Source organism: Sinocyclocheilus rhinocerous, unplaced genomic scaffold (genome assembly GCF_001515625.1).
Source record: "Sinocyclocheilus rhinocerous isolate Xijiao unplaced genomic scaffold, SAMN03320098_v1.1 scaffold1093, whole genome shotgun sequence".
In the NCBI taxonomy this organism is placed as follows: Eukaryota; Metazoa; Chordata; class Actinopteri; order Cypriniformes; family Cyprinidae; genus Sinocyclocheilus; species Sinocyclocheilus rhinocerous.
The window spans coordinates 250857-265447 of record NW_015626381.1 but is presented as its reverse complement, the minus strand read 5'-3'; the positions used below and the strand labels follow the sequence as shown (position 1 = coordinate 265447).

The following is a 14591-nucleotide window of genomic DNA, read 5'->3' as shown; positions in this document are numbered from 1 at the left end:
ATTTTACTCTCCTCACACTCTTTCTTACCTGCCTCAGTCACATTCATATTGATGGCCCATTATGGGAGGCCCTTTGTCTCTCAGGTGTGAATCAATGCAGTCCGTAACTTTTTGGGTTAAAAATTATCCGAAATCAATATTTGAGCAAGTACATAACCAGCCAGTGTTCAAAACTATTGCCTTACTTTAGCCTGATTCACAACGGTAAGCTTATAATAATGTTTTCTAATTTGAGTGGTACTGGTAGGAATTCGCGGGAAATTCGAGCATGCCGCTGCATCATTACGTCACGTCTGTAAACATAAAGAAGTGTTCCCAGCTAGTACACTATATCGTGTGTGTGGATGTTGCAGGTGGCGGATCGCTTATAGCCTTTTTCTCACAGCAGCTGGAATAATTAAATTTATCATTTTGATAGCAGATTGTAATCCAGAAAGGATTATGTGTTTATGAAACACATGTGACTGAAATTAGATTATATTCCATGTCCATCTGATTACAGATAGCCTATGTGGGATTACACAAACCTGTTCGAAGGAAGACTAATTTGCTTTTTGGGTTACAAGCACTAGTGAGCTCAGCAACCTAAAAAGTCCTGGACCTCCACGGAGGACAACAGTGCTGGATGATTGGAGGATCCTCTCCATGGTAAAGAAAAACCCTTTCACAACATCCAGCCAAGAGAAGAACACTCTCCAGGAGGCTGAAGTGTCTCTGTCAAAGTCTACAATCAAGGGAAGACTTCACCAGAGCAAATACAGAGGCTTCACCACAAACTGCAAACAAGGGCAGATTAGACTTTGCCAAAAAACATCTAAAAAAGCCAGAGCACTTCTGGAAAATCATTCTATGAATGGCTGAAATTAAGATCAAGCTGTACCAGAATGACGGGAAGAAAAAAGTATGAATAAGACTTTGAACAGCTCATGATCCAAAGCATACAGCATCATCTGTGAAGCATGGAGCAGTGTGATGCATGATCGTGCATGGCTTCAGTGGCTCTGGATTACTGGTGTTTAGTGATGATGAGACAGAAGACAGAAGCAGACGGATAAATTCTGAAGTGTATATAGACATACTGTCTGCCCAGATTCAGTCAAATGCAGCGAAGTTGATTGAGCGGCGCTTCATAGTACAAATGGACAATGAACCAAAACATACAGCAAAAGCAACCCAGGAATTTTTGAAGGTAAAACAGTGGAATATTCTGCAATGGCCAAGTCAATCCTCAAGTCAACCCGATTGAGCAGCATTTCACTCGGTGATGAAGACAAAACTAAAGGCAGAAAGAGCCACAAACACACTACAACTGAAGTCAGCTGCAGTAAAGGCCTGGCAAAGCATCACAAAGAAGGAAACCCAGTCTCTGCTGATGTCCACAAATTCCAGACTTAAGGCAGTCATTGCCTGCAAAGGATTCTCAACAAAATATTAAAAATGAACATTTTATTTATCATTATATTTATTTGTCCAATTACAATTGAGCCCCTGAAAATGGAGGGAATGTGTATAAAAATGGTTATTTCTAAGCTTTTTATGTTCAACCCTTTGAATTAAAGCTTAAAGTCTGCATTTCAATTCCATCTTGATTGTTTCCTTTTAATTTTATTCTGGTGGAATACAGAGCCAAAATTATGAAAATTGTGTCAGTGTCCAAATATATATAGACCTAACTATATATATTTACTGTTTTGTTTGTTTTATATTATACTATATATTAATCGATTATAAATTTAAATATTATTTATATTTATAATGACAAGCATTATATAATACAAATAATTATTATTGCTGTTATTAATGTTATTATACTTTGTTGAATTTTATTACACATATTAAATGTGTAAATCTGTAATATAAATGTGTATATATGCAATTAATATTTGGCATTGTAAAACAAAGTCACATTTTTACCAGGAAGATACAAATGAACTCCTTCAAAACAGAAATTTGTCTTTATTGAAGTCTTCTGACTCATTGCTGAGAAAGGTTTTTACAATTAAAGAGTGTGAAACTTCATAATGTCTCTGGCAGCTCAATAACGTCTCTCCTGAATGTGTCTGTGATTTCAGAAAGTACGCCTCTGTGAACATCAGCACTAACCTGTATGTGATCAGCCAGCCGTGGTTGTATTCGCTGGCGTGGTGCGCTGGGGTTCATTCGGTCACGACGAACGCTCTGCACAACCTCAAGACGCTGCAGCGGCCCCTGTTCCTCATGGTGAGCACAGATCACAAACCTCAAACCCTGTGACTGACCGATGTGTCAGACAATCACGCTTCTCTCCTTCTCACGCAGACTCCTGATGAATACAGTCTGATGTGGATCCTGACTGACATTGTGTCTGCTTTCCTCATCGCTGCTATTTTCATCTTCCACTGGTGAGTTCTGTTCAGCTAACCAGAAAACCTAATCAAACGCACATGCATCACACGTTCAAGGATTTCTGAAGACCTTCCAGATCTAAATTGCATAATGTCTATTTAAATATAGTATGCAAGACTAGAACTACATCAATTGCAGGATGTCCCAAATCATAAATCATAGTTTGTTAGGTTAATCTGAATATTCTAATATTTTATGTGTAGTGAATGAAAAAGCATATTATTTGCATCCTATCCAGTGTGCATGGCTCCATAATTTCTTGTGTGCATTTGTTATATTGCTGTTGTAGAACTGCATCATTTTTTAAAACTGCATGCAAACGCTGCATCACCGTGGCCTAATAAAATAATTCATTATTTAAAAAAAAAAAACTGTGTGGTTGGTAGCTAGCTAGGTGAAAAAACTGTATCACAACTGTATCAACATCTAGCTGCATAATTAAAAAAAATGTTTTGTGTGCATTTTGGGCCAGTGTCAAGATTGTGTTTGCATGCAGTAGTTTAGTTAATACAGTGGCGTTTTAGTGCCACGTTAATAAATAAATACTAAATCTATGAGATTAAATTCATAATATTTTTAGAACAAAGTCAAAATTGCAAGAATAAAGTTGTGTTATACTGCATGAATAAAATTTCAAATACAGTACTCCGCAAAAAAAGCCTTATATTGTTAGCTTTTCTGAGGTAAATGTTATGTTATTACTGTTATGATGATTCACAAGCTGTTTTATTAAATTGCTCTCACTTTTTTCGACACCTTCTGATATCCATTCGTTTATTTCGCGCTGTAACTAGTAGAAAGAGGAAGAGATGATTGATTCTGCTTGAAATGAGGTGAATACAGTGATCTCACGCCACATGAAAGAGTGTAAAAACACATTTATTGTTTGCATTTCATGATAAAATTGACAGAATTTAAAGGCTGAGACTGTTATTTTAAAAGTAACAAAGCACAAAGCTTACTGTGATTATCGGGTGGCTGGAGCAATGCTGATAATCAATTGAAACTTGAAAATGTTAAATATTATTTGCAAGCATTTATACAGTCAATAAAACGGCTGTTTGCCTCAGAAAAGACAACCAGTTAAGTTAACTGAATTGGAGTCTACTTTAAAAATAACTATAATTTTTTTAATAATAATTTTTTGCATATGGGCCCAGGACTGACTTGTATGGAAGCCTGTTTCCGCCACTGAACAAAAAATAAAAAAGGTAATTGCGACTTTTTATCTCGCAACTCTGACTTTTTTTCTCAGAATTGTGAGTTTGTATCACACAATTCTGAGAAAAAAAGTCAGAGTTGCGAGATAAAAAGTCGCAATTACCTTTTTTATTTTTTGTTCAAAGTCAGAATTGCGTAATATAAACTCGCAATTGTGAGACATAGTCGCAATTCTGAGAAATAAAGTCAGAACTGCGAGATATAAACTCACAATTCTGCCTTTTTTTATGACGTTTATAATGTATCAGTCTTTTTTGCAATTGCGAGTTATAAAGTCAGAATTGCGAGAAAAAGGTCAGAATTGCGAGTTTTTATCTAGCAATTGTGACTTTATATCTTGCAATTCTGACTTTATAACTTGCAGTTGCGAGTTTATATCTCACAATTCTGTGAAAAAAAAGTCAAAATTGTGAGATAAAAAGTCGCAATAACTTTTTTTTTTATTATTCAGTGGCGGAAACGGGCTTCCATAGACTTGCTGCGCCACTGAGTTGAAGGCTTAAATCATTGTGAACCTGCTGCATGTTTGTTGTAGTTATATGATAAATGTTTGCTCCTGCAGGTGGCGTGAGCGAGGTTTGCCGTTCTGGTCGGGCGGCAGACAGGTGAATGAGAACGGGCCGTACAGCAAGTTCAGGACGGGTAAGTTTGACTTTTGGCTGTGAATCTTTGGTTGCTCATGTTTTTGGCGTGTCATGCTGCAATGCGGCGTCCAGATCGCTGGCTATTTTCAGAACGGCAGACTGTCACACTGCTGCTGCTTCGGCCAAATCTGCAGTTTACAGCACAGTACAGTGAGTGTGACACTGTACTCATGATGTAATGCACTCAACCGCATCCAAACATCTGATCCAGGACCTGTTATCTGATACAACAACAGAAATCTAAAAACTGGAGGTAAAATGCAAAATAACTATATTTATATAGATATAATTGGTCATACATAAAAAGGTCATATTAGTGGCATTCTATATTTTGAAATATTTAGTGCATATTGTGAAATATATTTAGTAAAATATAGTACACCGTACATAATATGCAAAAAAACTTTTGTCTTCTGAGTAAGTGATTTTTGTGTGTGTTATGGCACATTATTATATATTATAATGATATTATGTATTAAATTATGTAAAGTATACATGTGTGTGTGTGTGTGTGTGTGTGTGTGTGCGTGCGTGCGAGACCCTGGACCACAAAACCAGTCATAAGGGTAAATTTTTCAAAATTAAGATTTATACATAATCTGCAACTATTTGAAAATCTGGAATCTGAGGGTGCAAAAAAATCTAAATATTGAGAAAATCATCTTTAAAGTTGTCCAAATGAAGTTCTTAGCAATGCATATCACTAATCAAAAATTAAGTTTTGATATATTTATGGTTGGAAATTTACAAAATATCTTCATGGAACATGATCTTTACTTAATATCCTAATGATTTTTGGCATAAAAGAAAAATGTATAATTTTGACCCATACAATGTATTGTTGGCTATTGCTACAAATATACCCCAGCGACTTAACACTGCTTTTGTGCTGCAGGGTCACATATATATTATATATTTATATATTTACTCATGAAAATGTGAAATCAAAAATAAATAGTTTTAAAATTAAAATAATCAAAATAAACACTGAAATTAGTTTTGTTTACCTGCATGTCATGTGACCATTACATTTACATTTAGTCATTAAGCAGACGCTTTTATTCAAAGCGACTTACAAATGAGGACAATAGAAGCAATCAGAATCAATAAAAGAGCAACATGTAAGTGCAATTACCAACCATCATCAGAAAACCATTAACATGCAAATTTGTGATTACCTTATAGAAATACATAGACTTTATAGACTTAAAATCTCAGGGGTACTTGAAGTAAATATTTATGGTCAGAAGGGTTTGGTTGACAAAAGGTTTGAAAATCCCTGACCTAATTCCCCAGGGCAAAGGTGAAGTATGGGAATTAGTAGTCAGATTTCCCACCAGAAGGCCTTGTTGTTCAGTGCTGTGATGTTTGCGTGTGTCTGTGCTGTCTGAGATCCACGGCATCCGCTGGAACCCTCTGTTCTTTGACCCCGAGCTCCCCCTGCATGTCCCCCCTGTGCATGTCTTCCCCGTCTGACCCTCCTTCACTCTCATTACTCTCGGCAGAGCTGAGCGACGTCTGGTCCATCTCCAGCATCAGCATCAGCGTCCACAGAGAGGCTCAGAACTCACCCGTCACTCCCAGCCTGCCCACCATCAGCGAGGAGCCGCCTGTCTGAAGATCTGTGCTGCGGAGGAGGAAAGCCTGCGTCCATTCACAGCTTCAGAGCGACACAGACAGCAATCTGAGCTCCAAACCAACGGCGGAAGATGCTTTTCATAATCTAGTCTGGACGAGGGTCAAACTTGGAGACACAAGTACATGACTTTATGAACACTGATATTAAATGACCCTCCATTACTGGCCAGACGGGTAATATAAAATATATATATATATGAAGAATATAAAAACTCATGTTTTAGGTCTGAGAAAGACCCTTAAAACTAAAAATAAAAGTAATAAAAAGTAAATAAAATTATACTCTCATCACAGTTTAGCACATTTTCCCTACATTTTTCATTACTATTATACATTTTTCATTACATATTTCCATAAGTTCCATTATTCTTTGAAACAATTAATTCACTTCAATTCCATCTTGATTGTTTCATTTTAATTCTATTCTGGTGGAATACAGAGCCAAAATTATGAAAATTGTGTCAGTGTCCAAATATATATAGACCTATCTATATATATTTACTGTTTTGTTTGTTTTATATTATACTATATATTAATCGATTATAAATTTAAATATTATTTATATTTATAATGACAAGCATTATATAATAAAATTAATTAATAGAATTTTATTAATTATATTAAATTATACATATTTATATAATTTGTATATATTCTTATATATATATATATATATATATATTAGTCATTTTTTCACTTTTTTAAAAATCAACTAATTAAATACAATTTTTAAAGTAAAGAAATTTTTGGGAAAATGTGTCAAACATTAAACAGTAACATCAAATAAAAATATTTCAGTAATATTAATATACATTAAAAATAATAAATATATTATTTCTTATTCTAGGGCGAAACGCAGCTTATACTGTGGCAGTACCATGAAATTCATGTACCATGGTGTTTACATGGTACTCAGAGTGATTCATAGAAAATGTTATGATAGTGATATTTTGTTAAAAAATATCAAAAGTATTTGACCAATCATTTTCTGAACTGGTGGCATAAGGTGAATCCATCGTCCAGTTTCTGTTGCTTCTGTGAAGTTCGTTTTTATCATTAAAGACTGAATTTGCTTATTTTAGACCCAGATGCAGATAAGCCCGATTACCGCGGTATGACGCATGGTGAAATGAATTGCATGTCATTGCATTTAATCCAGAGTGTTTTGGAAATATATAAGATGTCAGATCCTTTGCATGATGTGATAAATTTGACAAACACTTACAATCAGGAAGACAAAATAAAGCCAAACAGATGATCTGGAATTTCTGACAGTGGAGTTGCTGATGTGAAGTACAAAAGTGCTCAATCAGCCTCTGATTATACAAGGTTTCTGATTAATGCGATCGGCTTAAAGGTGAACAAACGCTCCTCGCGTCATCTGTTTAGCAGTCTTGCTTGGGCTTGCATACTTGCTTTGTTGCTCCATCATGGGATGCTAAAACATTCCTGCCTGTAGAAAATGCAATGCCTAGCGTGATTTCTATGACTTAATCTGTAACTCGTGTCTGTAAATATGATTGTAAACTGATCTTGAATGATATTTTTTTGTCTTTTTTGTTACTCTATCATCAGCACTGGTAGCCTAAATAAAAATATTTTTAGCAGACTCACTATATGCCTCGATACATGTTGTCACAAAAATATATTTTGATATATATGTTACAATGAGAGTATCACATCACAACAAAATTAAAGTGTTCGGGTTTAATTTTCATTCATGTAATAAACGCTGCACTTTTTACAGGAACATTTAATATAAAACTAATATGGTGCCTTTACAGGGTAAGAGTGGTCAGAAGTTTCTCTGCTCATAAAAGTGCTCAAGAGACGAATGCATTCAAGGTTAGTTTCTGATGTTACAGTAAGTCAGTCAAATATTTGTTGAAGGACATATTTGGTGCAAATAAAGGCCATAAACTGAATGAATATAAAGACACAAACTAACATCAAACCTACTGCTGCAATATACACAAGCATCAACAGTCGTTCAAATATTGATAACTTCAAGGACTTCAGCGGTTTCATTCTAGCATATTAATCTATGGATCTCATGGAAACATGTCAAAGTCACATTTCATCCTAAAATCTAAAAAAAAAAAAAAGTTTAAATTTTACATCAGGAATGTGAATCCTGTTTTCGAGAGCATTTGAATTTAAGTAAACACAATTTAGCCTAGTGCATCTGGACATTTTATTTGTGCAATTCTCAGATGTTGGTCAGCTTTAAATCCTCAGCTCTGAGTGTTTTATTACTTCAGTGTTTTTAAGTCATACGTTAAAGGCAGTGCAACAAATACTACCATGATGCATGAACACAACAAAAATTAGACCTCTAAATCAGGCTTTCTAAAAACAAGGTTTCATTTTCCTCTGTGCATAAATAATTTTTCTTTAGGCTGAAATATGACCTGAACATGTTTTTACCAGGTTCCTCTTTTTTTTCATTTAAATAAGGCCATGTATTTTTGTCTTTTCTCCTTTTCATTCCCAAAATGATTCCCATCATCAGCTGTATTCATGTTGACTCAAAACTCATCGCTAGTGGAAATGAGGTTACAGTGGCAGATTAAAAGATGTTGTTTATGTAACAATTTTTAAAGGACTAGTTCACCCAAAAATGAAACTTTGGATTATTGTGATGTTTTTATCAGCTGTTTGGACTCTCATTCTGACAGCACCCATTCACTACAGAGCATCCATTGCTGAGTTGGTAAATCTAAATTTCTCCAAATCTGTTCCCGTGAAGAAACAAACTCACCTACATCTTGGATGGCTTGAGAATGAGGACATTTTCAGATTTTCAGATTTTCATTTTTGGATGAATTAAAAAAAAATCAAAAAAAAAAATTTAAAAAAATTTCAGCCTTCCAAAACAGTAGATACAATATTTTTAAGATGTTGTTTATGTAACAATTTTTAAAGGACTAGTTCACCCAAAAATGAAACTTTGGATTATTGTGATGTTTTTATCAGCTGTTTGGACTCTCATTTTGACGGCACCCATTCACTACAGAGCATCCATTGCTGAGTTGGTAAATCTAAATTTCTCCAAATCTGTTCCCCGTGAAGAAACAAACTCACCTACATCTTGGATGGCTTGAGAATGAGGACATTTTCAGAATTTCAGATTTTCATTTTTGGATGAATTAAAAAAAAAAAAATTTCAGCCTTCCAAAACAGTAGATACAATATTTTTGAGCCAAGCGTATCTACAAAAAAAAAAAATTTAATTATTACAAAAATGCCCATGATTTTACCAGCAACAGTTTGAAAATTCCAGGATTCTGTGTGATGTAAAAACACGCGAAAACCAAAAATGACAGTATTTTCATGTGTCTGTAGAAATACAGGCAAATAACTTTATTTCATTATGTGAAACAGGGAGAAAAACATTGCGATATACAAAAAGATACGTCACAGAATATGATCAAGATTTCTTTGGCTATTTTACCCGTTCTGATAAGGCACATCTTCATCTGTAAACAACAGGCATTACACGCAAAGAAACAGAAAAAGAACAAAAAACAAAACACAAATAGTTCATAGTGATCGCAAAATGGCACAGCTGTACTGAGATTCTCATATTTCACATCTAAAAAGCAACTTGGCATTTGCTATTAGGTTAAAAACAGAGGAGAATAATGTAGAATTTGGCTTTATGACATTTAAATTTTTCAAGTTTGTGACTATTACCATTCTGTGAAGAGGCAGGAAATGCTTTTAAAATTGAAGTTGTTATACAGTATACTGTGTAATATTTTTTGTGCATATTACCACTTGAAATATAAGAAACCCCTGCTTCTTCCTCTGTTGACATACTGACACCTTGTGGTTAGAATTGGTCTTTACACAAGTGATGCTAACATACATATAGTAAACAATATTTGTAAGTGATCATTTATATTCACTGTTATGGCTCTGAAACAGATTTATACTCATCATGCATTCCTTAAACAGAGTCTGTCTGATATATATTCACTTCAAACACCATGTTAGAGACATAAACGAATCCTGGATTCTGGTAAACAGATGAAAACACTGGATAAAACTCCTCATCATCTGGAGAAATGTTTCCTTTAAGAAAAGCGTGATAAAATCAACATGTGGTCAAGATAATGGCAAATATTTGAAAGAGGAAAACAGGACTGCCCTCTATATTTCAACATTTAGTGTAAACAGATTAAACAGAAGAAGCCCTTTACCCTCCGTTTCAGATGAAAGGTCAAATTATGGTAACAGACAGAATATAAAACTGAATTCATAACTACATACTTGAATAATAGATAGTGGTATTAGATATATGCATATACTGCATGTTAATTTGTATAATGATATAAATGCATGTCCTACAATATCTTGATTTATATTTATATATAGCAGAAAATTACACTTTTAAAGGGACAGTTCACCCAAAAATGACAATTCTGTCATCATTTACTCACCTGTTCCAAACCGGTAATAAATTTCTTCTTTTAGCTGTTGAACACAAAAGAAGATATTTTGAAGAATGTTGGTAACCAAACAGCTGACGGTACCCATTGACTTCCATAGTATTTTTTCCCTACTATGAAAGTCAGTGGCTACCGTGGGTTAACAACAATCTTCAAAATTCCTTCTTTTATGTTCAACAGAAGATCGAAACAACTCGAGGGCGAGTAAATGATCGCAGAATTACATTTTTGGCCGAACGGTCTCTTTAGGTTGTAAAAAGTGCTTGTAAACGAGTACATTCGCTTGCAAGAAACATTCCCAAAGGACTCCAAAGAATTAAAGAGTAGAGCTGGGACAATAAACCGATGCATCACGAATCGAGTTCTGCATCAATTCTGAGATTATGCATCGCGATTCTCTCTTGAATCGGTTCCGAGCATAGTTTCTAACAGCAGATGGCACTGCATGCTTTAGAAACAGCCGTACTGTGCTTGCTTCCAGTTCCTGACAACATAAAATAATCATTCATACAGTTTGAAAAGGTTGAAGCGAATTATAAGGGGGTCCATAGTGGGCTGTGTTTACATTAATAAAAAGCATAAAAGCCAAGGTGCAAGTACATTTAACCACTTACGTGAGCATTTGAGTGTGCGGTTAAAAACTAGCCTTAGATCGCCATCTGCTGTTAAAAACCAAGCTCAGAATCGATTCCAGAGAGAATCACGATGCATTGATTTTTTCCCCAGCCCCAATTAAGAGCATGTAAGTATAAGTGTAATACAACACGTCAAGTGCGTAAAGTACTCCACGATTAATCACAGACACAGAGCGTGCTGAAAAGCGCTCAGATGTTGGTCAGGACGTCGCTGGTAGTGAGGCTCACTGACACCAGACCTGGAAGATCGTTGTTCTGCCGGTTTGCTTTGTCCCGCAGGCGAAGCGTGTGAAGCTGCTGCAGGTCGGAGAGATCGCCGCTCAGGACCGCCTGACCCATGAACGAGTCCTTCAGAAGGTTCTTGTTGTAGATCTGATTGACAAAGAGAGTAAGAGGCAGATTAGCAGTGTTGGAGAAAGTATATTTTGAAAGCAATGCATTACAATATTGCATTACTCCCTAAAAAACTAAGTTAGTTACTTTTTATGGAAAGTAATGCGTTACGTTACTTTTGAGTTACTTTTTAAATCTGGGCTGGGCTTGCTTGTTTGTTTTTAATATAAAAAATTTATTTTACAAATGTAAAAGCCCTCTCACAACAAAAGTAAAATGAATGCGCCTCAGTCTGAAGGAAATGTAAATTCACGTTTGTACAGTAGAGGGCGCAGCTCAAACTAATCACATGAAGAATATGACGCAGGAGAAGAAAGTTCAACACTATTCAGAAATAACAAAAATCAAACACAAATGTGAGCCTGGAGCACAAAAGCAGTCTCAAGTCGCTGGGGTATATTTGTAGCAATAGCCAACAATACATTGTATGGGTCAAAATTATCCATTTTTCTTTTATGCCAAAAATCATTAGGATATTAAGTAAAGATCATGTTCCATGAAGATATTTTGTACATTTCCTACCGTAAATATATCAAAACTTCATTTTTGATTAGTAATATGCATTGCTAAGAACTTCATTTGAACAACTTTAAAGATGATTTTCTCAATATTGATTTTTTTTTGCACCCTCAGATTCCAGATTTTCAAATATTGTCCTATTCTAACAAACCATACATCAATGGAAAGCTTATTTATTCAGTGTTCAGATGATGTATAAATCTCAATTTCGAAAAATTGACTCTTATGACTGGTTTTGTGGTCCAGGGTCACAAATGTGTCATTTTTGCTTATTAGTCTGGTTGAATTGAATCATCGAAGGTCAGCAGCATTTTACAACATTTGTTAATAAAATGGGATTAAATACATAAATGATATTCGTCGTATTTAACATATTTAATCATTGCAGGTTTCTATAATACTCTGAGTTTGCATTTGACTGTTTTTATTCATTTTGAGGAATACTGAATGTGTTTTTATGCAGGTGAGATGAGTAATACATGTTCATATTCAGTCTAGAACTACAGTAAGCTAAGTCCAACGTAGAGTTTACACCCAACCTTTTTACGTCTGAGTAATACATGTTCATATTTAGTCTAGAACTACAGTAAGATCATGTTCACACGTCTCTGCACTTATTCCGATTTCTGTCACCATGGCAACACCAGAGCTGTCAGTCAAAACATAGGAAACAAAGTAACTAGTGTTACTTATTTTAAAAAGTAACTCAGATATTTCCTTCTAAATTAAAAAGTAATGCGTTACTTTACTAGTTACTTAAAAAGAAGTAATCTGATTACATAACTCGCATTACTTGTAATGCGTTACCACCAACACTGCAGATTACAGAAGAGAACACGACATTCCTAATGATTCCTGAAAGACCGGCACCTGAATGCGGATCGCCTCCTGCGGCTTCTTCCTGTAGAACACGGCCTTCACGTCAAAGTCCGGACTCTGTGTGTTTTTGTGCACCGGAGAGCGAACCTTCTCTCCCTCACAGCTGATGATGACGTACGGATCGGACGCTGAAACAACGGGAAGATTCAGTCGATCAAAAACAGCAAAACTGACTTCTGGGGCAATTTACTGAAACATATCAGATCCAAATGCACTCATTTTCAACATGTTGGTCTCATTAAAAAATTCTGAAATTCTTTAAAAAGAACTTATAAAAGTTTGACATTTTAAAAAAGTTTGACTTTTTTTTTTTTTTTTTATTCATCGGTTTCTCCAATGTCCAGAAACATACAGATACAGTCTCAAACATACATTAGGGGGGAAAAAAGTGAAGAAAGTTAGACTTTTGATGTGTGTCATAAGTGAGTTTCTCAAGCGGGAGTAATGCAGATATTTGAGACATCCACATATGAACACAATAACAATATTTCTTTGCCAAATGGATCAAAATTAAAAACAAGTGTTTAGCATGAGAGTCAAATATTGTCTCCACTCCAATATATAACAAATACAATTCCGGAGAGAAACAGAATTTAACTTAAGGAGCTCTTGTAGAAATGTATGTATTTTGGTCCAAAAAGGGATACGCTTTTTTAAAGTTTTTTTTTTTTTTTTTTTTTTTTTCAATAACCAGTTTTGTTTTTAAATATAATGACTAAAAATAGTATTAAATTGTTTGTTTGTTTTTGTTGTCATGTGACAAGCATGTCAACAGGAAATGACATCACAGAGGGCGTGTGTCAGGAAACTTCTCAAAATATCAGATAATTTGATCATTATGGTATGGCAAGATTAGTTCAGTTTGTAAAATTGTGAATTGAGTCATACTTTAAAAAAAAAAAAGTATATTAATATAACTTAAGACAGGTTAAAACATACACTACTGTTTGAAAGAAACTGACACTTTTATTCATTAGGGTTTAAATTGATGAAAAGTGTCAGTACTTTTCAGACATTTATAATGTTACAAAAGATTCTATTTCAAATATATGCTGTTCTTTTGAACTATCTGTTCATCTCTGAATCCTTAAAAATAAAATGCATCAGTTTCCACAAAAATATTGTGCAGCACAACTGTTTTCAACATTGATAATAATCAGAAATGTTTCTCGAGCAGCAAATCAGCATATTAGAATGATTTCTGAAGATCATGTGACACTGAAGACTGGAGTAATGATGCTGAAAATACAGCTGCGCATCACAGAAATAAATTACAGTTTAACAGATATTCAGATAGAAAACAGCTATTTTAAATTGTAATAATATTTCACTTTTTTTTTCCTGTATATAAATGTAATCTTAGCTAGCACAAGACAATTCTTTCAAAAACATTCAAATATCTTACTAACCCTAAACTCGGTAGTTTACACTACCCAAACATATTACACAAATATATGCAAGTTGTCAGAAAAAAAATATTTTATTATTTTACTTGGTGATTATAACACTTTTAAGAGTCATTAATGGTTGTAAATGTTTTATATATTTTTCAAAAATATATAATACTTATATAATGCTTCAATAGAAAAAATTATTTAAAAATGTTCAAATAAAGCAGTAAGCCCCGTGAAGCCGTGGTTTATAGTGAATTTATAACAACCCCCTTAGCTGTTATAAAATCACTGTAAACCACGGCTTCACAGGACTTATTGCTTTTAGAAAACGGTTATTCCATATACGTAGTAAGGTTTCACAGAATAAAACAGAGCAAATAAAGTGTAATGATATTAATAAAAACAGTATTCTTCCACCAAACAATGTAG

General features: G+C 34.5%; 2 protein-coding genes across 2 annotated transcripts in view; one reads left to right on the top strand and one right to left on the bottom strand.

Moving 5' to 3' along the window:
- LOC107713106 (glycerophosphodiester phosphodiesterase domain-containing protein 5-like) overlaps nucleotides 1-6047 on the top strand; it is a 34183-nt gene extending 28136 nt beyond the window's left edge. The window contains exons 14-17 of the mRNA XM_016518543.1: nucleotides 2073-2220; nucleotides 2299-2381; nucleotides 4169-4248; nucleotides 5756-6047. Of these exons, the coding sequence (XP_016374029.1) occupies nucleotides 2073-2220; nucleotides 2299-2381; nucleotides 4169-4248; nucleotides 5756-5868 (424 nt within the window). The 3' untranslated portion in view covers nucleotides 5869-6047. The remainder of the gene's footprint in view (nucleotides 1-2072; nucleotides 2221-2298; nucleotides 2382-4168; nucleotides 4249-5755) is intronic.
- Nucleotides 6048-10996: 4949 nt separating this feature from the next.
- The window catches only part of LOC107713096 (calpain-5-like), a 34880-nt gene continuing 31285 nt past the window's right edge, over nucleotides 10997-14591 (bottom strand). The window contains exons 11-12 of the mRNA XM_016518530.1: nucleotides 12760-12896; nucleotides 10997-11349 (exon numbers count right to left, since the gene is read on the bottom strand). Of these exons, the coding sequence (XP_016374016.1) occupies nucleotides 11167-11349; nucleotides 12760-12896 (320 nt within the window). The 3' untranslated portion in view covers nucleotides 10997-11166. The remainder of the gene's footprint in view (nucleotides 11350-12759; nucleotides 12897-14591) is intronic.